Source organism: Schistocerca piceifrons, chromosome 2 (genome assembly GCF_021461385.2).
Source record: "Schistocerca piceifrons isolate TAMUIC-IGC-003096 chromosome 2, iqSchPice1.1, whole genome shotgun sequence".
Lineage (NCBI taxonomy): Eukaryota > Metazoa > Arthropoda > Insecta > Orthoptera > Acrididae > Schistocerca > Schistocerca piceifrons.
The window spans coordinates 187329606-187353759 of NC_060139.1; the positions used below are offsets into that span (position 1 = coordinate 187329606).

Here is a 24154-nt window from a genome sequence, read left to right on the forward strand (position 1 = left end):
TGAATCTAATAAAACATGTCCCAGACGTGTATCTGCAGTAGTTTGCCAGAACATCCAGAGAGGCAAACAAGTAATTTCGTAAAATTTTTATATTATTAACTACTTGGTCCAATTTTTTTTTAATTCCAGGCAATTGCACAAAATTTTGAACATAAGTTTTAGAGAACGTAATTTTGGAAAAATGGTGGTAATAACGTTAACTGAAACTATGAATGTGTCAGATAATCTGCTTTTATTAATACCATAGCACACGCGAATTCGTGTTAAACCGGAAAAAGAAAGATTATTGTTAAGGAAGTTGTACAGTTGCATAGAATTTCACAATATATTCACAGTAGATGTTCAAAAATGTCTCCACCGAGTTCAAAGTATTTACCTGCACGTGTATGAACAGATTTAGTTGCTCGTTTCAATTTCGCAGGGTGGTTGTTAATTTCGCCTATTGCATTCATAATGCGAGCAAGTAATGCCTCACGTGTATTGACTGTCCTAATAAACTACGTCTTTCATCAATTCCCATACACAAAAATCCATTGGTGTTAAATCGGGTGATCTCGGTAGCCACAGACGTATAGCCCCACGACCAATCCCCTTTTTGGGGAAAATGTTCATTTAAATGTGTAGTAACTGCGTTGGTGAAATATGGAGGCGCGCCATCACGTTGAAAATACATTTGCAATCGCGTAGCAAGTGGAACGTCTTCGAGTAAGCGGGGCATTTCTTCTTGAAGGAATTGTAAGCACGTCTCGCCAGTCAGACGTCCTGGGAAAATGAATGGTCCAATAAAGTGTGTGTTGATTATACCACACCACACATTTATGCTAAATCGCTGCTGTAAATTGCGTTGCACTGTTGCATATGGGTTTGCTTCATATCATACTTGCTCGTTCTGTGAACTGTTTATACCACATCGAGTAAACATCTACATCTACATCTATACTCCGCAAGCCACCCAACGGTGTGTGGCGGAGGGCACTTTACGTGCCACTGTCATTACCTCCTTTTCCTGTTCCAGTCGCGTATGGTTCGCGGGAAGAACGACTGTCTGAAAGCCTCCGTGCGCGCTCTAATCTAATTTTACATTCGTGATCTCCTCGGAAGGTATAAGTAGGGGGAAGCAATATATTCGATACCTCATCCAGAAACGCACCCTCTCGAAACCTGGCGAGCAATCTACACCGCGATGCAGAGCGCCTCTCTTGCAGAGTCTGCCACTTGAGTTTATTAAACATCTCCGTAACGCTATCACGGTTACCAAATAACCCTGTGACGAAACGCGCCGCTCTTCTTTGGAGCACTGTGGCTCTTCAGTAAATAAAATGTATTTGGGTAACTGCCGATTAGTATTTAACCAGTTGCACAACTCCAAGCAAAGGGCAGGATCTGCCAGATGTAAACGATGCACTTTTTGTTTATGGTAATGGAAATGCTGTGTGGTTAGGGTCTCCCGTCGGGTAGACCGTTCGCCAGGTGCAAGTCTTTCGAGTTGACGCCACTTCGGCGACTTGCGTGTCGATGGGGATGGGGATGAAATAATGATGATGATAAGAACAACACAACATCCAGTCTCTGAGCGGAGAAAATCTCCGACCCAGCCGGGAATCGAACCCGGGCCGTTGGGTATGACAGTGTCGCACCGACCAGGGGGCGGACTTTGTTTACGGTAAGGATACAGATTATTGTACTTCAGTGTATGCCATACCTTAGATTGTGAAATGGCCAGTAGTTGAGAGGTACGCCGTGCACTGGTACCCGGGCTACGTTGAACTACATCCATATTATCCTCACTATCTTCTTCATGTATCGAGCGCTCGTACTCATTATGAACGATAGGTAGAGAACCTGTCTCCGGTAACATTCGAAATACTCCACTAATGGTTCGTGCAGTCAGAATCATCCTACTTTGATAACGTACGTGATATTCGTTAACTGCAGCGTAGCATTACCATAACATCTGCCATAAATAAACACCATATCGGTGTATTCCTCTGTCGTAAATTTGAAAGGCACCGCTATTTCATAAATAATCTACAAACTACAATAGTTACTAAGTGGTTTCACACAAATGTACTGTTGTTGTTAGGTTCTTTCACTGAAGCATAAAACTAACTCGTTTCAAGGTTAGGAAACGACTGAAACAACTCACTAATGGTTGCCAACGACAAACATTTCTAGCTTCTTATGGAAAGTAAACAAATTTACTTGTCTAATAATCTTTTGCTTCTCTGGGTGTTCTGCTGGAGATACACGTCCAGGACATGTTTTATTAGATTCATCAGACCAGTAACAACAAAATAAATGGAAATCGTGCTTTACTGTAACCTCGTATAGTTTTGCGATGGTTTCATATTAGCGAAGTTGCTAAATTTCGTCGGCCGGAGTGACCGAGCTGTTATAGGCGCTTCAGTCTGGAACAGCACTACTGCTACGGTCGCAGGTTCGAATCCTGCCTCGGACATGGATGTGTGTGATGTCCTTATGTTAGTCAGGTTTAAGTAATTCTATGTTCTAGGGGACTCATGACCTTAGCTGTTAAGTCCCATAGTGCTCAGAGCCATTTGAACCATTTTTGGCTAAAATTCAGGCAAACTCTTATTAGCCGTAACTCCGTAACTAAACATTTGCGGACCTATGTTTATATGAACTTTTTTCTTTAGTTTTACTTGTTGAATAACATATTAAAATATTTGCATATCTTCGTGAAACACCCTACATCTGCGTCAGGCACATAGTTTTTATTTGATCCACTACACGTTTCGAAGTGTAACCGTCATCTATATTTTATTTTATGATTTTATGTATATAGACTGAAATAGTGGGTGAAAATTTGTACAAAGACCTGGAATCAAACCCAGGTCTCCTGCTTACTAGGCAGGTGCGTTGGCCTCTTTTTCTCATTTTTTCGGTATTGTGCGTTGGCCTCTCATTTTTTCGGTATTGTTCGTTGCGTTTGGTCTGGGCGGTCGTCACAAGACATCCATTCAAGATGATCGTTGATTCCTTTACTCAGTTTTTTTTTTATTACAGAAGGCGCGCAGCCCTCTGACCGAACAGCATGCGTCCCCTCTCAGTCTATTTTAAAATTCCCTCAAACACCACCAGATAGAGGAGGGATGTGTGAACTGCTGTGCCCAAGGTGGCGTAGTGGCTAACACACCTGCCTAGTAAGTAGGAGACCCAGCTTCGATACCCGGCCCTGGTACAAATTTTCACTCGCAGCTTGAGTCTATACACTTAAAATCATGTCTGTATGAGATCAGTGGAGTCTCCGAAATTGTGTCACTTCATCATCTATATCTATGAGAGGGTAGCCCTCCATTCGTCATCCGAGTTGAAGTGCTTCTCTTTGAGATTATGATTTATTTATTTATTTATTTATTTATTTTTAACGGATCAAACACGCGGAAGTTGCTGGGTGATATGTACGGGCTGCAAGGCGGATGCTCAAACTGCTACCTCTCAAACTTTGCCATTACACTTCGTGTAACCTTGGAAACGTGTAGACATGTGTTATCGTCGAACAGAATCACACTCTCCGCCAGCAGAGCAGGCCGTTTGCTCCTGAAGGACTTGCTTAGTTTACAGTGTCCCACATTACACGTCACTGATAATGGTTTTCCCGTGCTCGAGTAATTCGACGAGACTCTGATCTCGGACGTCGAAAAAAGACTGAGCATCACCTTGTCTGCTAAAGGCACAGCTTCGAATTTTTGATTAGGAGGTGACGACACATGCTTCGCGTCCCTAGATATCTCACTACGTTATCCTAAAGCGGCAAATGCAAACTGCAACCGACTTGGTTGTTTAAGTTTCGTATCTTTTCATTTAAACACTCTTTGTATGTAGAGAAGCTGTCTTCAGCCCGCCTGTTAGTTCGAACAACACAGAGCTCCACTATGCTTGATGCTATTTGAGGATGTCAGCCGTTGGCCTTCCTCCGACCTTCTGAACTGACTGTCCTAGCCAGCAACAGGAGGCTGTAAAGTTTTACGTGGACTCAGAAGCACGGTGCAAATCGGCTGTTTTCACATTAACAAACATTGCCAGGCGTGAAATAAGTGGTGACAGATTAACATCCTAGATGTGACCCGATGCCATTCGATTCCACAGTCTGCCACGTTACCAGTGACAAGGACGCAATATGCCAGTCGGATTTTTCTATTTTTTTTTTATTTTTTTATTTTTTTTTATTTATGGTCCGCAAAGTTCAGAACTCAAATATCAACCACACAAAGCAGCATATTGCAATTCTCAAAAATTCTCGAGAAAATCGACTTTGAAATTTTCTGACCATCTTTAACACCGTAAAGTAGGGTCGATTTTTCCTAGGCGGTATGGCTGTGCGGTGTACAATGCTTGTTGCCAAATGGGCGGTCTGGTTTCGGTTCACGGTTGATACAAAGTTTTAAACAAATATCCATCCGTGAAGAGTAAAATACACAAGCTTGGAAATTTTTTGAAAATTTAAACGACATTAACAGTCTTTTATAAGATATTGGGAATTAATAGTTTATATTTGCAATGAAAACTGGATGTTTGCGTGTGATCTGTAATCAAAAACAATAAGACGCACATCTTTCACAATAATGTCTATTAGATGTGACTGAAATTTCTCATGTTGAGAAATGAGGAGGAGCGATCTGTTACTTGGTAAAAAACTTTCTGTAACCAAGATCGCATTAATATTTCTCTATTTTCGACAACTGGTTTCGGCAGGCTTTACTGTAATCATCTGGCATTAAAAAATTTTTGAAGTTGAGAAGATGACAACAGAGCCTGTCGAAAATAGTTGTCAAAAATGAAGTAGTTATGCTATCTTATCTGTAGAGTGTTTTTTTTATCAGTTAGGTATGTGTGTTAATTAGCACATATTTGACGAATTTTATATTCAAATGACGTAGGTATTGCGAACTGAACGGAAAAAAGAATTAGCAGCAAGAGACTCGAACCAGCAATCCAGCTATTACCACTCTCGAGCACTACCGATTCTTTCCAATTTTGTGTATGTTACGCTTCACGAAAATTTTAGTAGAAAAATCAACATTTGTTCAACAATTTTCATCGGTCGGCAATGTAATCCACGCCGTCCACTCAGCAGGTAGTTATTCTATCGCAGAACCACACTGCCTCTCGAAAAACCAACCTTACTTGGCTCAGCAAATTTCGAAGTCGATTTTCTCGAGTATTTTTGAGAGTTGCATAGAACTGCTTTGTGCGACTGATATTTGAGTTCTGAACTTCACGTTCCATTAACATAAAAAATAACAGAAATCCGATAGCCGTGTAGCCTCTCTGTTAACTAACGAGATGCACTGCTCTGCAAAACATGCCTTCCATCTGACGATGATAGTTACACATCGAAATGCATAGTACAAACCACGCGCGAGATATTCATATTCTCTCGCTCGCTACACGCAAACTATTAATCCTATATAAAAATGAGTGTCACAGAAATGATACAGGATTTGGGATGGACATCATTAAAAGAAAGGCGTCTTTCGCTGCGACGGAATCTTCTCACGAAATTCCAATCACCGTCTTTCTCCCCCGAATGCGAAAATATTATGTTCACACCGACTTACATAGGGAAGAACCATAACAAAGATAAAATAAGGGAAATCGGAGCTCGTACGGAAAGATATAGGTGTTCGTTCTTTCCGCGCGCTATACGAGATTGGAATAATAGAGAATTGTGAAGGTGGTTCGATGAACCCTCTGCCAGGCACTTAAATGTGACGTGCAGAGTGTCGATGTAGATGAGGTGCACCATGGGCCTTAGATGACAGGGCTGAATGATGGCTGAGGGAATGCGTACGGCCGAATAGATGTGCAACTATTAAGCAACTGACCATTCAGATGAACCAAGGGACTACGAACTGTATCTCATCAACGACCGTTCAGCAAAATAATGTTGTTGCCTATGGGCCTCCGCAGCATGCCTCGTTCATGCACCCACAATGACTGCTGTTCATGGGCGACCAAGGCTGGAATCTGCACGCGAGTACCGCCAACGGACGTTCACTGAGCCGCGACAGATGGACTTTTCAGATAAATCACGTTTATACTCCATCGGACAGATGGCCGTTGGCGTGCAACAGTCGTTGGAATGGTCTAGTCCGGAGGAGGGAGCCTACATCTACATCTACATGATTACTCTGCAATTCGCATTTAAGTGCTTGGCACAGGGTTCATCGAACCACAATCATACTATCTCACTACCATTCCACTCCCGAACAGCGCGCAGGAAAAACGAACACCTAAACCTTTCTGTTCGAGCTCTGATTTCTCTTATTTTATTTTGATGATCGTTCCTACCTATGTAGGCTGGGCTCAACAAAATATTTTCGCATTCGGAAGAGAAAGTTGGTGACTGAAATTTCATAAATAGATATCACCGCGACGAAAAACGTCTTTGCTTTTTAACTTCCATCCCAACTCGCGTATCATATCTGCCACACTCTCTCCCCCTATTACGTGATAATACAAAACGAGCTGCCCTTTTCTGCACCCTTTCGATGTCCTCCGTCAATCCCACCTGGTAAGGATCCCACACCGCGCAGCAATATTCTAACAGAGGACGAACGAGTGTAGTGCAAGCTGTCTCTTTAGTGGACTTGTTGCATCTTCTAAGCGTCCTGCCAATGAAACGCAACCTTTGGCTCGCCTTCCCCACAATATTATCTATGTGGTCTTTCCAACTGAAGTTGTTCGTAATTTTAACACCGAGGTACTTAGTTGAATGACAGCCTTGAGACTTTTGCTATTTATCGAGTAATCGAATTCCAGTGGATTTCTTTTGGAACTCATGTGGATCACCTCTCACTTTTCGTTATTTAGCGTCAACCGCCACCTGCCACACCATACAGCAATCTTTTCTAAATCGCTTTGCAACTGCTACTGGTCTTCGGATGACCTTACTGGACGGTAAATTACAGCATCATCTGCGAACAACCTAAGAGAACTGCTCAGATTGTCACCCAGGTCATTTATATAGATCAGGAACAGCATAGGTCCCAGGACGCTTCCCTGGGGATCACCTGATATCACTTCAGTTTTACTCGATGATTTGCCGTCTATTACTACGAACTGCGACCTTCCTGACAGGAAATCACGAATCCAGTCGCACAACTGAGACGATACCCCATAGGCCCGCAGCTTGATTACAAGTCGCTTGTGAGGAACGGTGTCAAAAGCTTTCCGGAAATCTATAAATACGGAATCAACTTGAGATCCCCTGTCGATAGCGGCCATTACTTCGTGCGAATGAAGAGCTAGCTGCGTTGCACAAGAACGATGTTTTCTTATGGTCTGGGGAATGCCGCATTCCCTGGGCGATCTCGTCATTCTGGAAGGCACAACACACGTCTCGCAGTCGTCCGCGCTGCAACAGCTGGTTATTCACATTAATGTGACTGCACGTGAGTACCCGTGGACCCACTGGCTGGGTCACTGCCATCTGGTGGTTAGTCTGGTGACTAGGTGGTGCAGGCGTCGCCAGCTTAAGCAGGTGTGTTGCAGACGGGGCATGCAGAAGCGGGTGCGAGGCCCAGAGCCGCCCGGCCAGCCACAGGCATGCAGCACAACAACACACCATACTACACCACGTGGAGCCCCAGCATGCAGCGCGGCGCGCGCGGACCGTACCTAGCGCGGCGACCGCCGTCATCTCGAGCTGCGTGTGCGCATGCGCGTGCGAGTGCGGGTGCAGCTGCGCGCCCGCCCCCGCCGCCGCCGACGCCGCCCCCGACGGCGACGCGTCGCCCTCGTGGCAGCGGCACGCGCAGTCCACGCGCCCTGTGCCAACACACGGCTCACTCTCCTCTCCACATTGGGCACGTCACAGGCGACCTCTATTTAGGTCCACAGTCTTCTTCAGAAACAGCTGTCCAGGAGGGATCGCAGCCGAGAGTAGGATTACCCAGTCACTTTACCCATCCCATATCAATTGCACGCTGTAATGCCGGTACCTTAGGGTCGAATTACGGACCCTTTCTAACTCGACAAAAAAGTTCTCAAACCTCTGTGTGTGTGTATGTGTGTGTGTGTGTGTGTGTGTGTGTGTGTGTGTGTGTGTGTGTTGTGAGTAGGCTGTATAGGTTTTTTTATTGGTAACGCCACGTAGCGCTCTGTATGAAAATCACTGGCTGTACTGTGTGCAGTCTGTGGCTGGTTTGCATTGTTGTTGGCTATTGTAGTGTTGGGCAGTTGGAGGTGAGCCGCCAACAGTGGTGGATGTGGGGAGAGAGATAGCGGAGTTTTGAGAGCGGATGATCTGGACTTGTGTCCATCACAGACAGTAAATTTGTAAGACTGGATGACTTTTGAACACTGTTAAGGTAAAATTTCGTTCTTTATCAAAATCTTTCATTTGCTAACTATGCCTATCAGTAGTTAGTGCCTTTAGTAGTTAGAATCTTTTATTTAGCTGGCGGTATTCGAGCTCGCTGTATTGCAGTAGTTTGTGAGATAAGTGATTTGTGAAAGGTATAGGTTAATGTTAGTCAGGGCCATTCTTTTGTAGGGATTATTAAAAGTCGGCTTGCGTTGCGCTAAAAATATTGCGTGTCAGTTTAAGCACAGTCATTTATAATTTTTCTAAGGGGCTGTTTCCGTGGTTTTTTTTTTTTTTTTTTTTTTGGAGGCGGGGGGGGGGGGGGGGGGGAGGGGGGCGTTGAAAGTATTTTCAAGTGGGCTTGCGACGATACGTATGAAAATCTTTAAGGCTGGTTGGGAGGTATGTGAAACTACAGGGTGAGTTTAATTAAACTTTCGCTACTTGTGGGGGCCACCACGATAAACGAGTGATTATAGGATTATGAAACTTGTGGAAACAAGTAAGGGGGGGGTGGGGGGGGGGGGGGTAGGACGTCAAACGGGCCGACTTGGAGCAGGAGAGGCACCACAGGACATTTTATTTTCTACTGTCTATACTTTTACAAATAAATTCATAAAACTTTGTCCGCATGACCGGGAAGGATTCAGGATTCACACTCATAGCAATGGAAGTGCAAAAACATAACAAAATACTTTTTTTTTTAGATATGAAATTTCATTATTTTTTCATTTACTGTTGGCTGCATTTGTTTTTATAGGTACATTTTTCTTCACGAGTAAGAGAGATTCTTTGATGAATTTTGCACAGCATAAAACCATACTTACGGGTGTATGAAATTCTATAATTTTCCAAATCTATTAAAAACTGTGGTAAAAATTGAGAATTAGCTACAAAATTTGATTGTTTTCTAAACATAATGTTTAAAACGTAACAGCTCATTCGTTTTTTTCATAAATTAAATAGATTCTAGAGTTTCAGACATCTGAAAGTATGGTTTGTATGCTATGCAAAATTCATCGAACAGTCTCTCTTACTTACGAAGAAAAGTGTACCTATAGCAACAAATGCAGCCAATAGTAAGTGACAAAATGATGAAATTTCACACGCAAAAAAAATATTTTATGTTATTGAACTTCCGCTGCTACGAGTGTGAATCCTGAATCCTTCCTGGTCATGCTCACAAAGTTTTATGAATTTACTTGTAAAGGTATAGACAGTGGAAATTAAAATGTCTCTGGTGCCTCTCCTGCTCCAAGTCAGCCCGTTTGACGTCCTACCCCCCCCCCCCCCCCCCTTAAAGACATGCGGAAATGACGAATAAACCACTGAAAAAAAGTAAAATAGAATTAAAAAAACTGATTTTAGTTTCCCAGCCGACCGCTGGGGCCGCGCGGTTCTATGCGCTTCAGTCCGGAACCGCGCTGCTGCTACGGTCGCAGGTTCGAATCCTGCCTCGGGCATGGATGTGTGTGATGTCCTTAGGTTAGTTAGGTTTGAGTAGGTCCAAGTCTAGGGGTCTCATGACCTCAGATGTTAAGTCCCATAGTGCTTAGAACCATTTGAACCATTCTTTAGTTTCCACTCGAGAGAGAAAAATTTGTTAATTGTGTACCATGAGGTGTCAGAAGCCATAGGATACCTCATAATATCATGTCGGATGTTTAGCCCAGTGTAGTGCAGCAATCCTACGTGGCATTGAGCCACCAAGTCTTTGGAAGTCTCTGCCTCTAGCCATCCAGAATTGTGAAATTGATGACTGTGCAGGAGGTTGTGCACACACAAATCACTATTATGTCCCATAAATGTTCGAAAGGATTCGTGTCAGACGATCAAATCATTCGGGCCAAATCATTCGGGCCAAATCATTCGGGCCAAATCATTCGGGCCAAATCATTCGGGCCAAATCATTCGGGCCAAATCATTCGGGCCAAATCATTCGGGCCAAATCATTCGGGCCAAATCATTCGGGCCAAATCATTCGGGCCAAATCATTCGGGCCAAATCATTCGGGCCAAATCATTCGGGCCAAATCATTCGGGCCAAATCATTCGGGCCAAATCATTCGGGCCAAATCATTCGGGCCAAATCATTCGGGCCAAATCATTCGGGCCAAATCATTCGGGCCAAATCATTCGGGCCAAATCATTCGGGCCAAATCATTCGCTGGCACTGTCCAGAATGTTCTTCGAGCCATCGTGATCAACTGTGTCCTAGAGCCAAGGGGCATTGTTAACCATAAAAATTTCATCGCTGTTTGGGAACATGAAGCCCATGAATGGCTGCATATGATCTCCAAGTAGCCGAACATGAACATTTCCAGTCAGTGATCGGTTCAGTTGGACCAAAAGACCCAGCCCATTCCATGTAATCACAATCTAAACCATTATGCAGCCATCACCAACTTGCACAATGCCATGATAACAATTTGGCTCCGTGGGGTCTGCCCGCACTCCAGCACTACTGTCAGCTTTTACCAACTGAAATCGCGACTCATCTGACCAGTCCAGTTTCCCAGTGGTCTAGGGTCCAACCGATACGGTCACGATCCCAGGAGTGGCGCTGAAGGCGGTGTCGTGCTGTTAGCAAAGGCAGTCGCGTCGGTCATTGCTGCCATAGCCCACTGACGCCAAATTTCGCCATACGGATACGTTCGTCCCCACATTGATTTCTGCGCTTATTTCAGGCAGTGTTCTTTGTCTGTTAGCACCGACGAATCTACACAAACGCCACTGATTTCGGTCGTTAAGTGAAGGCCGTCAGCCACTGCGTTATCAGTGGTGAGAGGTGATGGTTCAAATGGCTCTGAGCACTATGGCACTAACATCTGAGGTCAGCAGTCCCCTTTAACTTAGAACTACTTAAACCTAACTATCCTAAGGACACCACACACATCCATGCCCGAGGCAGGATTCGAACCTGCGACCGTAGCGGTCGCGCGGTTCCAAACTGAAGCGCCTAGAACCGCTCGGCCATAGAGACCGGCGGTGAGAGGTGATGCCTGAAATTTGGTATTCTCGTCACGGTCTTGACATTGTGAATCTCAGAATACTGAATTCCCTAACGATTTCCGAAATGGAATGTCACATGCGTCTACCTCCAACTACCATTCCGTATTCATAGTATGTAAATTCAAATTGTGTGGCCTAATCACAATGGAAATCTTTTCGCATTAATCACCTGAGTACAAATGACAGCTCCGCCAATACATTGCCCTTTAATATCTTGTGTACATGATATTGCCGACACCCCTGTACGTGCATATTGCTATCCCATGATTTGTCACCTTAGTGTGTTTTCCAGTTTACAACCGTTGTGCAACGATCGTCTACATCCAAGACAGCCTGGAACCGCCCTAGAGATTGCTCTACAGCTGCTCGAAGCAGGTGGGATGTTGGCTACTTCCCTCGCTATGCCGATCTTCTACCTCCAACATATGTTAGGGTCCCGTTGGTAACACTGTCCTTCAGGTAACCTCACAGCCAGAGATCATACCGATTCACTTCTGGAGACTTTAGTGGCCGACCAGTTTGGAACAATCAGCCAGTAATTTGGTTTTCTCCCAATGTGTTAGAGAGTAACCGAGTGAGCAATGTGAAGTAGAGCTCCATCGTACATCAAAACAGTTTAGTCCAAAGCGGCTCTCTCCCACAGAGCAGGGAACACATGACGGTGAAGCAGATCATTGTAACGTATGCCGTTGATGTTTCATGTCCTTTGGGTTCTAAGTTCCGTACCAGTGCCGGCAGCTAACGGTAAGTCATGACACTAACATTACTAACAACACAAGTTCCGCAGCTCACAGTCTGAACATGATTCCTATAAAGTTGGCTACCCATACGGTAAATAGTTTTCCGCCCACATTCGAGGGGCGTTTGAATAGTCGGTGCAAAAATAAAAACTACTTACGTGTTTGGGGTAAACCTTTTTTATTGTTCGACATAGTCTCCTTTTAGACTTACACACTTCATCCAACGCTGTTCTAATTTGTTGATCCCTTCTGAATAATAGGAATTGTCCAAGTCTGCAAAACAACTATTAGTTGCTGCAATCACCACCTCGTTTGAACAAAATCTTTGTCCTGCTAGCCATTTCTTCAAATTGGGGAACAATTAGTAGTCCGGGGGAGCCAAGTCTGGAGAATGGGGGAATGTGAAACGAGTTGGAATCCTATTTCCATTAATTTTGCGACCACAACTGCTGAGGTGTGTGCTGGTGCATTGTCGTGATGGAAAAAGACTTTTTTGCGGTCCAATCGCTGGCAGCTCGGTTTTAAAACGGTCCAATGAATAATATGCACCTGTAATAGTTTTACCCTTTTACATGTAGTCGATGAGGATTATCCTTTGTGAATCCCAGAAGACATTCGCCATAACCTTTCCGACCGAAGGAATGGTCTTCGCCTTATTTTTGGTGCAGATTCTCCCTTGGTAACCCGTTGTTTAGATTGTTGTTTGGCCTCAGGAGTATAGTAATATATCCATGTTTCTTCCACAGTGGCGATACGACGCTGGAAGTCCTGCGGATTCTTCCTGAACAGCTGCAAACCATCCTTGCAACACTTCACACGATTCCGTTTTTGGTCAAGCGTGAGCAATCGCGGAACCCATCTTGCAGGTAGCTTTCTTATGTCCAAATGTTTATACAAAATATTATGAACCCATTCATCACTAGCAATCTCACACACCTTAACTCTTCTGTCATCCATCAGCGTATCATGGATTTTATCAATTATTTCTGGAGTCGTAACCACCACAGGGCGTCCAGAACGTTCAGCATCACTTGTGCCCATATGGCAACTCCGAAAATTTTGAAACCACTTATAAACTTTTCTAATCGACGGTACAGAGTCGCCGCAATGTTTATCAAGCTTCTCTTTAGTCTCCTGAGGCGTTTTGCCTTTCATAAAGTAATGTTTAATCACCATACGAAATTCCTTTTCATCCATTTTTTGACAATCACTCGACTTCCTTGATTCACACGAATGCCAAAGACAAAGAAATAGACCAATATGGCTGAATCTTGGTGTGCGTTCTTTCCAAAGAATGCTACTAACTAAGCATGACCTCGGTATGTGCCGGTGGTGCCATCTCTCTGACTTTGAACGGACTTTTCAAACGCCCCTCATAGGCTCCAGTAGCGAAAGTTTAATTGTAACTGCCTGTTATTTCAGGTGGGTGGGAAAGCATGTCTAAGTGTCTCAAATGTGGAAGATCGTAAAATGTTTGAGAATCGTCACTTAGAGAGGGGCCTTAATTTTCTTATATTTGCCTTGTCGTTTTGTATCTCGTAGGTATTCGTATATACAGTTTACTACTATTATTAACCTATTGCATACATACAGTCTGGAAGTGTCTGAGAATAGTCCATTCAGATTCATGATCATCTGCAGTTGGCTTGGTCAGAAAATATGAACATTTGTATCTGGTTGATGATAGTAGAATTTGTTAATTATAACTTAGACTATAATAGACTGCTACAACGGTTTGGAACGCAGTCGACTTTCGTGGACAGTCTCTGAGCGTCTGATTGGTATCTAGTCTTAACCCAGCATTTTACTTAAGGTGTGCTATAGGATAATATGTGAGGGTCATTGTGCTACATCTTTTAGAGGTTTTGCACACTCATGGCAACGATTAAACCTGTGGCAAACAGGCTGTAATGTTTTACAAAACAGCTGATGACGTAACAGCCGTGAAGAACCAGCTACTATACTATAGGAGCGCAAGGGTCTTTTGAAGGGTCAATTTTATTTTCCGAGACACGTGTACTAAACGTAAAAACTTGTTGGAGCATTAAAACGTCAACAAACAACACAGTGAATGAAATGTGCGCAATTACTGGACTAAATGACCTGTAGTACTCAGGCGATAAGCGTGGCAGGAAGAAAGAGACCACTAGGTGGCCACAACGACAGAGATAAGAGCTATAGTACCGACCAAAGAGCCACTGCACAATGGTGTGGCCGTTATAAAGCAGCGACGCGCAGTCTCTTCCGGGATATTGCGCCGTCTGAAGCCTTCCACCTACCGTCGAGCAACCATTACCTTCCATCAGCTCCACATAATGAAAGCTCTTTCGCGCCATGCTATTTGGCTTCACTCGGCATTATAACAACGCGCTTTGTAGGTCTCCTTTCAGACTCCGTTAAACTTCCATATTTATTTGAATGGCTCTTGTTCGTAAACAGTGATTGAAATAATCCTTGTTTCAGGGATATAAACTCTGCCATTCAGCATACGGTGGAATTAAAGCACGGCCTTATATGTTACTGCGTTAGTCATCAACAAAACTGAGTTTTCCACCGTAATAATTCTGCATGTAGCGCTACAGGAGAACAGACACAGTATAGCTTCACAGAATATTAAACACTACGAAATGTGCTGCTTAAGCGACAGCTTGCTCGCGCCAGTTTTATGTGTGTGTTTATACAGGGTATTTGTAATTTTTTCTTGCAATAATGAATATCTTTAGGTCTCAAAAAGATGATACGGATATTTTAAAGCAAACAGTTTGTTAGTACGTACATTATTAGATATCCGCTGCAGAATCGTTAATGGAATGTTGACTTCAGTCTTTTCGCATAGCGCTCTCAGCTTTTGATATGCTTCTCAGAGTTTATAATGCTGTTCTCTGGGAGGATGAGGAGACGGGCAACACAGAAATTACAAACTGAATTAACTAGTGTGTGTTTACGAGTTAATAGCTGCTGTTTGATAAACAGAAAATTATGAAACTTCCTGGCAGATTAAAACTGTGCCCGACCGAGACTCGAACTCGGAACCTTTGCCTTTCGCGGGTAAGTGCTCTACCATCTGAGCTACCGAAGCACGACTCACTCCCGGTACTCACAGCTTTGCTTCTGCCAGTATCTCGTCTCCTACCTTCCAAACTTTACAGAAGTTCTCCTGCGAAGGTAGGAGACGAGATACTGGCAGAAGTAAAGCTGTGAGTACCGGGCGTGAGTCGTGCTTCGGTAGCTCAGAGCACTTGCCCGCGAAAGGCAAAGGTCCCGAGTTCGAGTCTCGGTCGGGCACACAGTTTTAATCTGCCAGGAAGTTTCATATCAGCGCACACTCCGCTGCAGAGTGAAAATCTCATTCTGAGAAAATTATGAAGTTTTCCGGTAAAACTTTTCCGGGTACGCGCGTGTGTCGTCTCGTTATATGAGCCAGTGTTTCGGCTATTGATTAACTTCTCATGGTTGGAGTTATGCTTCGCGCTCGTTCAGTCCTGCTATATTCTTCACTGGGAAGCCTCAGTTCTGATGAAGACATCTACACATGTTTGAAGATTTTTAAAGTTTGACAAGTGTTGAAGCAAAATGTTTTGCAGTACCACTCAATAATGGCCTTAAGGCCGAAACTGCAATTATGAAGTAATCTCTACAGTCAACAACGAACTTTCTGTATTAAAAAAGATTCGGCTACCGCTTGAGTGGTAAATATGCTATCCTGACGAATACCAGTTGCTACTATGGGCGAAACATAGATACCCGGAAAAAATGTTTTCTTGCCCTTATGAGGATGTACGAGAGCTGTTAAAAAAGGTGACTTTTCGAATTGCGCGGGCAACGTACATTCGATTATCGCTTTTTTTGTTATGTTGGTACATATGTCTCTAACATATCTTCACAGTTTCGAGTCTACAGCATAATCCGTTTGTTTTCGACAGATAGAAAGATTAGACGTGTTTTCGTGTGCTCTACGGTTTCGATTATTATAAAAAAATTGAACAAAGCATTTGCATCAAATTTTGTATGAAAAATGGAATCAAGTGCTCTGAAACGTTGACAGACGGTGAGTCAACTAAGTAAAAAAAAAAAAAAAAAATTACAAGTGGTACAAGAGCTCTTCAAAGACGGCCGAGAAGATGCCAATGACGAACCTCGCCCTGAACGCCGCAGCACATCGACAACGAATGATAACGTCGAAGCTGTGAAGAAAATTGTTCTGGAAAATCGTCTAATTATCGAAGAGAAGCTGATGAGGATGTTGGTATATCTGCCGGCTTGTGTCATGCAATTTTTTCGGATGTTTTGGGCATGAGACATGTGTCAGCGAAGTTTGTTCCAAAACTTCTCAATTTTGATCAGAAGAACCGTCGCATGAGCATCGCTCATGAGCTCTTGAATGAAGTCAGTGATGATCCTGATATCGAAACCGAAGCCCAATCGTCCGAATGGGAGCATCCTGGAGAGCCAAGACCGAATAAAGCACGCCATGCACAATCAAATGTCAGTTTTGTTCACTTTTTTTTCTTCAATTACAGTGGCGTAGTGCATCAAGAATTTTTGCCTCAAGGTCGTACGGTCAGTAATGGGCATTACCTTGACGTTATGCGCCATTTGCGGGAAGTAATACGCAAAAAAACGTCCGGAACTGTGGAAAAACAATTCATGGCTTTTGCATCATGTTAATGCACCTGCTCATTCATCGTTGCTTGTGAGATTTTTTTTGGCCAAAAACGACACGAAAATCATGCCTGAGCTACCATATTCGCCGGATTTGACCACCTGCGACTTTTTGCTGTTCCCAAAACTGAAGAGACCTATGAAAGGACACAAATTTTCAACGCCTGAGGAAATAAAAACAGCATCGCTGGAAGTACTCAAAGCTGTACCAAAAAGTGTTTATGTGAAGTGCTTCAAGGATTGGAACAAGCGTTGGCACAAGTGTATTGTATCTGAGGTGGATTACTTTGAAGGGGACAACATGAATATTGATGAATATATAAATTTTTTTTTTCAAAATATAAAGCCACCTTACTTTTTGAACACACCTTGTATTTATTAAATAACGGAATGTCCGTCAGATTCTAGTACAGCAGAAGGACAAATTTCTCAACCGACACATGAAGGGCAGCCAATGACGCAGCGTATGGCGTCGCGTTTTGCGGCTGGCCAGGACGACCAAACGAACTAGGAAGAACTCGTGCCAGGGAACAGTGCGTCCCTTACGAGGAAGATCTGCTGCCGGCCAACGGAGGTCAAATGATGGCAGCCGAATCAAATGAGGAAATGTCGGCTCCGAGGCTGTGGATACAACAAAAGACTCCCAAGTCTTCCACTAACAGTGCGTAGGGAAACCAAAGTTCGCATGCTGATGCATCGAATTTCAGACGTATTTTTTAGGGTAGTAAAGATTTTGATGCATGAATTCTATGGTGAACGCTACGTGCGACTGGGCCAACACAACAAATCAGCTATAGCTGTACAGCACCGGGACTGAGCCAGAACCATTAATTTTCAAGAGCCTCACCAGCCGGCAGCTCCACGTGACACGAGCTGAATGCTATAAACAAGCAGCCCAATTAGAAATGCATAGTGGCGTTAACATCTCGCTGCAGGTAAACACTGCCCCCGGGTTCAACATGGCGACTCGCTACTACCTACGAATCAACTGCGAGATTAGCACAGGTAACAGCCTACAGGACGACAATTATTGAACTACACGAAATAAAACTGTCGTAAGTTCTGAACGCTCAAACTGCACTGTTCGCCGCGGGGCATGATGGGAATAATTATGCGCATGTATGGTTTGGTTCAGCGACGAAGCCCACATTGATTTGGATGGGTTCGTCAATAAGCAAAACTAGTGCGTTTGGGAGACAGAGAATCCGCATTTCGCGATCGAGAAGTCTCTTCACTCTCGACAGGTGACTGTGCGGTGTGCACTGTTCGGTCACGGAAGAATCGGTGCGATATTCCTGGATGGCACGGTGACTACCGAACGGTATATGAAGGTTTTGGAAAATGACTTCATCCCCATTATCCAAAGTGACCCTGATTTCGACAAGATGTGGTTCATGACAGACTGAGCTCGACGCCCACCGAAGCAAGTGTGTTTGTTTGATGTCCTTTGGGAACCGCATTCTGGCTCTGGGGTACCCAGAGGCCACTGGCATGGGCCTTGATTGGCCGCCACGTTCTCCGAATCCAAACTCATGTGACTCCTTTTTGTGGGGCTGTACTGAAGACAGGGTGTACTGCAATAACCCCGAAACCATTGCTGAGCTGAAACATATTCAGGAGGTCATCGACAGCAACGATTTTCTGACACTTCAGCGGTCATGCACAATTTAGCTATTCGTCTGCGCCACATCATCGCCAATGATGGCAGGCATATCGAACATGTCAATCTAAATCCGCATATCTGCAGTGACGTTTACATGTTGAATAAACTGCGTGCACGGCGTAGTTTGTAACTAATTTACGTTTTTTTTCATATCTTTCAATAATTGTCACACTATAAGACCGCGGCCTTGCGAGCAATGTGAAATATAATTGAGTTTAGGAAAGTGTAAGCTGGTTTGCTAAATGTTAATATAATTTGTCACTGAGAAAAAATTATATGTTGACCGATAAGAAAAATTAATAACTCTGAGTGTAATTCCTGTATGCATACGCAATACCACACCACATCACAGTACAGTGTGTAATTTCATCTCCTTAAAACAACTGAATGTTTACTTTTGCCAATTTCTTCTTGTGTTCTTTGCTTACTGTGATAACAAAGGTTAATTTTCCAAAAACGTTAAAATTATGTATTTTTTCACACTGTTGGGTTAAAGCGACACAGCAGAAACAATGGTCTAAAGGTCTACGTTCTGCCTCTGCACTGGGACAACGAAATAACTTGACATTTTAAGATGTCAAGAAGTCTGTTTTTGCTTTGAGAGGGCGAGACGCAGGTAGGGGTCTTACATGACCTGCTACATGGAGATTGGAATAGCAGTGATGACTTTTACGTAATAGTCAACTGCGAGGGTTTATTCTGCGAGGATTTCCGTAAACACTGGCCTTGCCCCTTCGAATTTGTATGTGGTTGATCCGCCGAAAGAAGCTTTGTGTGCCATGTTCAACGGAAGAGGTGAAGGAGAAGAAGAGAAGTGGTGTCTAGATCACGGTAAAAATTCTTCGCTGGGGGGAAAAGAAGACTAAGAGGGCGGGTCAAGTCCACAGAAGTCTGTGGGGATTGCGTGGGAAAATAGAAAAGTTCATCGATTTAATAAACTATTTTTGCTGTACAGCTATTTCTCTGTTTCATTACTGAATTTCCCCAGTAGTTAGGCAAGAAACGGATATACGTGTATGTTTGGTCGACAAGGCCACGTATCTGCATTTGGTGTGTCCTTGCCACGTCACTTAAGCCCGTTTTACACAATCGACTTTCTGGTCAAAATCGACTACTCGAATGCGTGCGCCTTTAGTGGCCTCGTGTAAATCAGCAACCTACAGCGGCGCGAATGTCTGTACGACGTCAATGATCTATAGATCGTGCAGAGTTCTAAATTTCCGAGCATGCTGCGCATGCGCAGAGCCAAGGGACTATGGCGGCGTCCGCTAACATCGAAAGTTATAATCTACTAAGGACGAGCTCACTCGTGTTACAGAAACGGATTACGTGCTTTCGTGTCGTCTTAATCTTCTTTTTTTTTGTGGCACAATGAAAGGTTACACAAGGTCCTGATATTTTTTTCCTGCCCACTGGTGTTCTCCTACAAGAGAGACGAAATATTTGGGAGCAAAACGCAATTACGTTTTACAGAGAACAAAACTTGCACTATGCATGAGTAAGATCGTAAATAGATAAAAGTGTTTTAATGAAAATTATTTGAACTGTGAAAAAGTGAGTTATTGGACGAGAAAAATAATTTTCGTTGTTATTAGGCACTTAGCAAGAAAACAAGAGAGAAAGGATAAAGCAATTTACTGCGTTTTACATATTGTCTAATGTGTTTGCAAGTATATTTTCTCGAGCAAGTACATGTATAGGTTCTGAAATGTTTGGATGACGCTTTTCCTATTCACTAATTTCTCAGGAATGTAGCGAATTTACCACACGACTTTTGTCAAGAACTTCCATTACGAATTCTGCTTTGTTCGTTAGTAATTTCTATCATTATTTCACGGTAAATGAAGAAAGCCAAAACAGTTGCAGGATAAAAATTAAAATTCTTGACCTCGGTTTCGGTATATCTAAATGTACATTCATCAGAAGTAAAATACCCTGATCAGGAAGACACTTTCATTAGCAAAAACTTAACATCGGAAATGAGAAAGAAAAAACACTATAGCTTAAGTAACCGTAAAATTACCAGAGTCTTACAGGCACAAACACTTTTAGTCACTTGCTAAAATTACATCCTGCAATGGAGATTAATAAAACGACTGTGCCAAAGTCGTCGTCAGTAGTTAAAACATCTCCATTTATACAACATGATCATGTACAGAGGGCCGATGTGAACAGAGCTTAGCATCAGCGCTTCGCCTATGAACTATCGTGACGAGGGTGTAAAGCCCTAGGGCAGACAGTTTCGCCGAGAGAGGGCACTTGTGGTATGTGCTAGACACTCGCGCACATTAAAATCCATGGATACATACACATGCGCATCAAAATTATTAAAAGTTGTGCTAATTCAAACCACCTCTCTTAATAAATAAAACACATCAGAACCATTTGAAAACATCTAGTAAAATAGAGAATATGAAAACCAATTTACCTGTGTCCTAGTGTCAAGCAGATGAAGCTTGCGCTACGGAACACATCTAACGAGAGGGGGCACTAGTGTTATGCGCGAGAATATCGCGTAACTTACTATCGAAAAACAACCAAAATGTTAAAGTAAAACGAAACCATCTGTCGTTGTGAATAAAAACATAACAGTCAATTAACCACACATACACATCGAAAACCACAAACAGCAAACATCAAAAATGGCATCAGCAGGCAAGACAACTAACTTCTAGCCAGCCAGACTGTATTACATTAAAGCAAGGATGGGTTTGAAACTGTCTCTCGGCGAAACTGTCTGCCCTAGGGCTTTCACAGCCTCGTCACGATAGTTCATAGGCCAAGTACTGATGCTAAGCTCTGTTCACATCGGCCCTCTGTCCATTATCATGTTGTATAAATGGAGATGATGTTTTAACTACTGACGACGCCTTTGGCACAGTTGTTTTATTAATCTCCATTGCAGGATTTAATTTTAGTAAGTGCCTAAAAGTTTTTGTGCCTGTAAGACTCTGGTAATTTTACGGTTACTTAAGCTATAGTGTTTTTCCTTTATCATTTCCGATGCAAAGTTTTTGCTAATGAAAGTGTCTTCCTGTTCAGGGTATTTTACTTCTGATGAAGGTATATTTAGATATACCAAAACCGTGATCAAGAATTTTAATAAATCTTTATCCTGCAATTGTTTTGGTTGTCATTTACCGTGAAGAATATCAACAGTTGCTGTTTCAGCCATGTCTAAAATCTTTATCATTATTGTTTGTTCCTACATTTTGTTGCTTTAGTCCCCCTCAAAAGCCCACTTTCACTATTCAAATGCCAAACCGCACAGCAGACAGTTATCACAACACCAGCAATTTTGGCGCTTACGTGTAAACGGAAATGACCACTCAAAACAGAGGAGAGTCAGTACGCGCATAAAACGCCAGGGGCGCCGCAGTAGACGCGCGTGTCTGGAGTAGCCAACTGACAAGGGGAGGCCGCCAATTGTGAAATTCAGATTCGATTCATACTGCGCATAATAAAAGCTCATGGCCAGAGGTGTAATGTGGCAAAGCATCAAGATGCACTTCTCAGCCGTTGTCGAGAAAATCGACAGTTAAAAGAACCGTTGCGGTGAAATACTTTCTACGATTAATAATTTTCCACAGCGACGTGGCGCAGCGGTAAGCGCTCGGGTTTGTAATCCGAAGGTCGCCGGATCGAATCTCGCACCATGCAACTTTTTTTAGTATTTTTTTGTAATTCAAATAATATATATATATATATATATATAAATAATTCCCGCCAATCAGTTGCTCAAATGGCTCTGAGCACTATGGGACTCAACATCTGTGGTCATAAGTCCCCTAGAACTTAGAACTACTTAAACCTAACTAACCTAAGGACATCACACACATCCATGCCCGAGGCAGGATTCGAACCTGCGACCGTAGCGGTCACGCGGTTCCAGACTGAAGCGCCTTTAACCGCACGGCCACACCGGCCGGCCAATCAGTTGCAACAATTATGGATATAATAAGTTGTTGAAAGTCGTTTGTCGTGGAAAAACTGGCGACTTCGAACATCATTATGTTTTCCGCAAACAAAGTTGTATTTCACAAATGTTATTAATTGTCTTCATAATGTTAACCACGTATAGTTAACGGAAGACGTAGAAACGATATTCCGAAACGAATACGTATAGCGTAAGTCAAACGTTCGAATTAGAATAGAGACCCCACGAACAGAAATTCGCTGTGGCAGGTATGAAATATAAACTCCGTTACTCGATCGTTACACTTGAAGGACAGATGTTGAATGGGCCGAAACGAGCCGCCGCATAAAAGCGTAGTTGCCTGCTAACTTCGAAAGAAGGTAAATGCGGTCCCTAGCGCAACTTATAACATCGTTGAAAATCGGTGCGGACGGGAGAGCTTTGGTACACCCTGTTAAAAAAACGGAAAAATGCAGGCGGTACAATTGGAGAGCGATCCGCCTTCACCAACATGCAGCGCCACGACACTATAGAACACTATAAATCGTAGAGAGTATTACACCGCAACGGTGTCTTCTAACGGTCTATTTTCTCGACAACGGCTGAGAAGTGCATCTTGGTGCTTTGCCACATTACACCTCTGGCCATGAGCTTTTATTATGCGCAGTATGAACCGAATCTGAAATTCACAATTGGCGGCCTCCCCTTGTGAGACAAAGTCGATCGTGTAAAAGGGGGTTTGGCCCACCTGTGCGCCACACGCCAAGCGCTGACTGCCCTAGGCTACCGGTGGTATGAGGAGCAGAAGTGGAGTGAAGTGGTGTTGTGTGCTTACCGTTGGCGTGCAGCTGGCCCGCGTCTGCCAGGAACTTGTGGTGGCGCGCGTCGGTCGCGAAGAATCCGGGCAGCAGCTCCTGCGGGTAGTCGGGAGAGCTACGTGCGTCCCGGCTCGCTGCTACAATCTTCTTCCGCATCTCCTCGCTCCCCTTCACCTGCTCCACTGCACACACCAAACACAAAAGTTTCCTTTTACTTCAGTTTCAGACTTCAAGCACGATATAATAATTTCAATCCCAAAGAAAGCAGGTGTTGACAGATGTGAAAATTACCGAACTACAGGGTGACACACGGGAGGCGGACAGGTTAGAACTGCGTAGTACTGATGGCGCGGTGGTGGGAGGTGGTCGTGGTGGGGATAGTTCTGATCCACACAAGACGCCATTTCATTTACTCACAAGGGAACCTCCCCATCGCACCCCCCTCAGATTTAGTTATAAGTTGGCACAGTGGATAGGCCTTGAAAAACTGAACACAGATCAATTGAGGAAACAGGAAGAAGTTGTGTAGAACTGTGAAAAAATAAGCGAAATATACAAACTGAGTAGTTCAAGGGAAGATAAGCAACAATAAGGACGATAGGAACGCAGGAGCGCCATGGTATCGTGGTAACGTGAGCAGCTGCGGAACGAAAGGTCCTAGGTTCAAATCTTCCATCAAGTGTAAATTTTAATTTTTTATTTTCAGTTTATGTGACAAACTCTTATGTTTTCATCAATTTTTTGGGAGTGATTATCACATCCACAAGAAAACCTAAATCGGGCAAGGTAGAAGAATCTTTTTACCCATTCGCCAAGTGTACAAGTTGGATGGGTCGACAACATATTCCTGTCATGCGACGCACATGCCGTCACCAGTGTCGTATAGAATATATCAGATGTGTTTTCCTGTGGAGGAATCGGTTGACCTATGACCTTACGATCAAATGTTTTCTGTTCCCATTGGAGAGGCACGTCCTTTCGTCTACTAATCGCACGGTTTTGCAGTGCGGTC

General features: G+C 43.5%; 1 protein-coding gene across 1 annotated transcript in view; it reads right to left on the bottom strand.

Moving 5' to 3' along the window:
* LOC124775236 (ABC transporter G family member 14) overlaps nt 1–24154 on the bottom strand; it is a 78241-nt gene that overhangs the window by 18342 nt on the left and 35745 nt on the right. The window contains exon 6 of the mRNA XM_047250074.1: nt 23160–23324. Coding sequence (XP_047106030.1) covers nt 23160–23324 — 165 coding nt within the window. The remainder of the gene's footprint in view (nt 1–23159; nt 23325–24154) is intronic.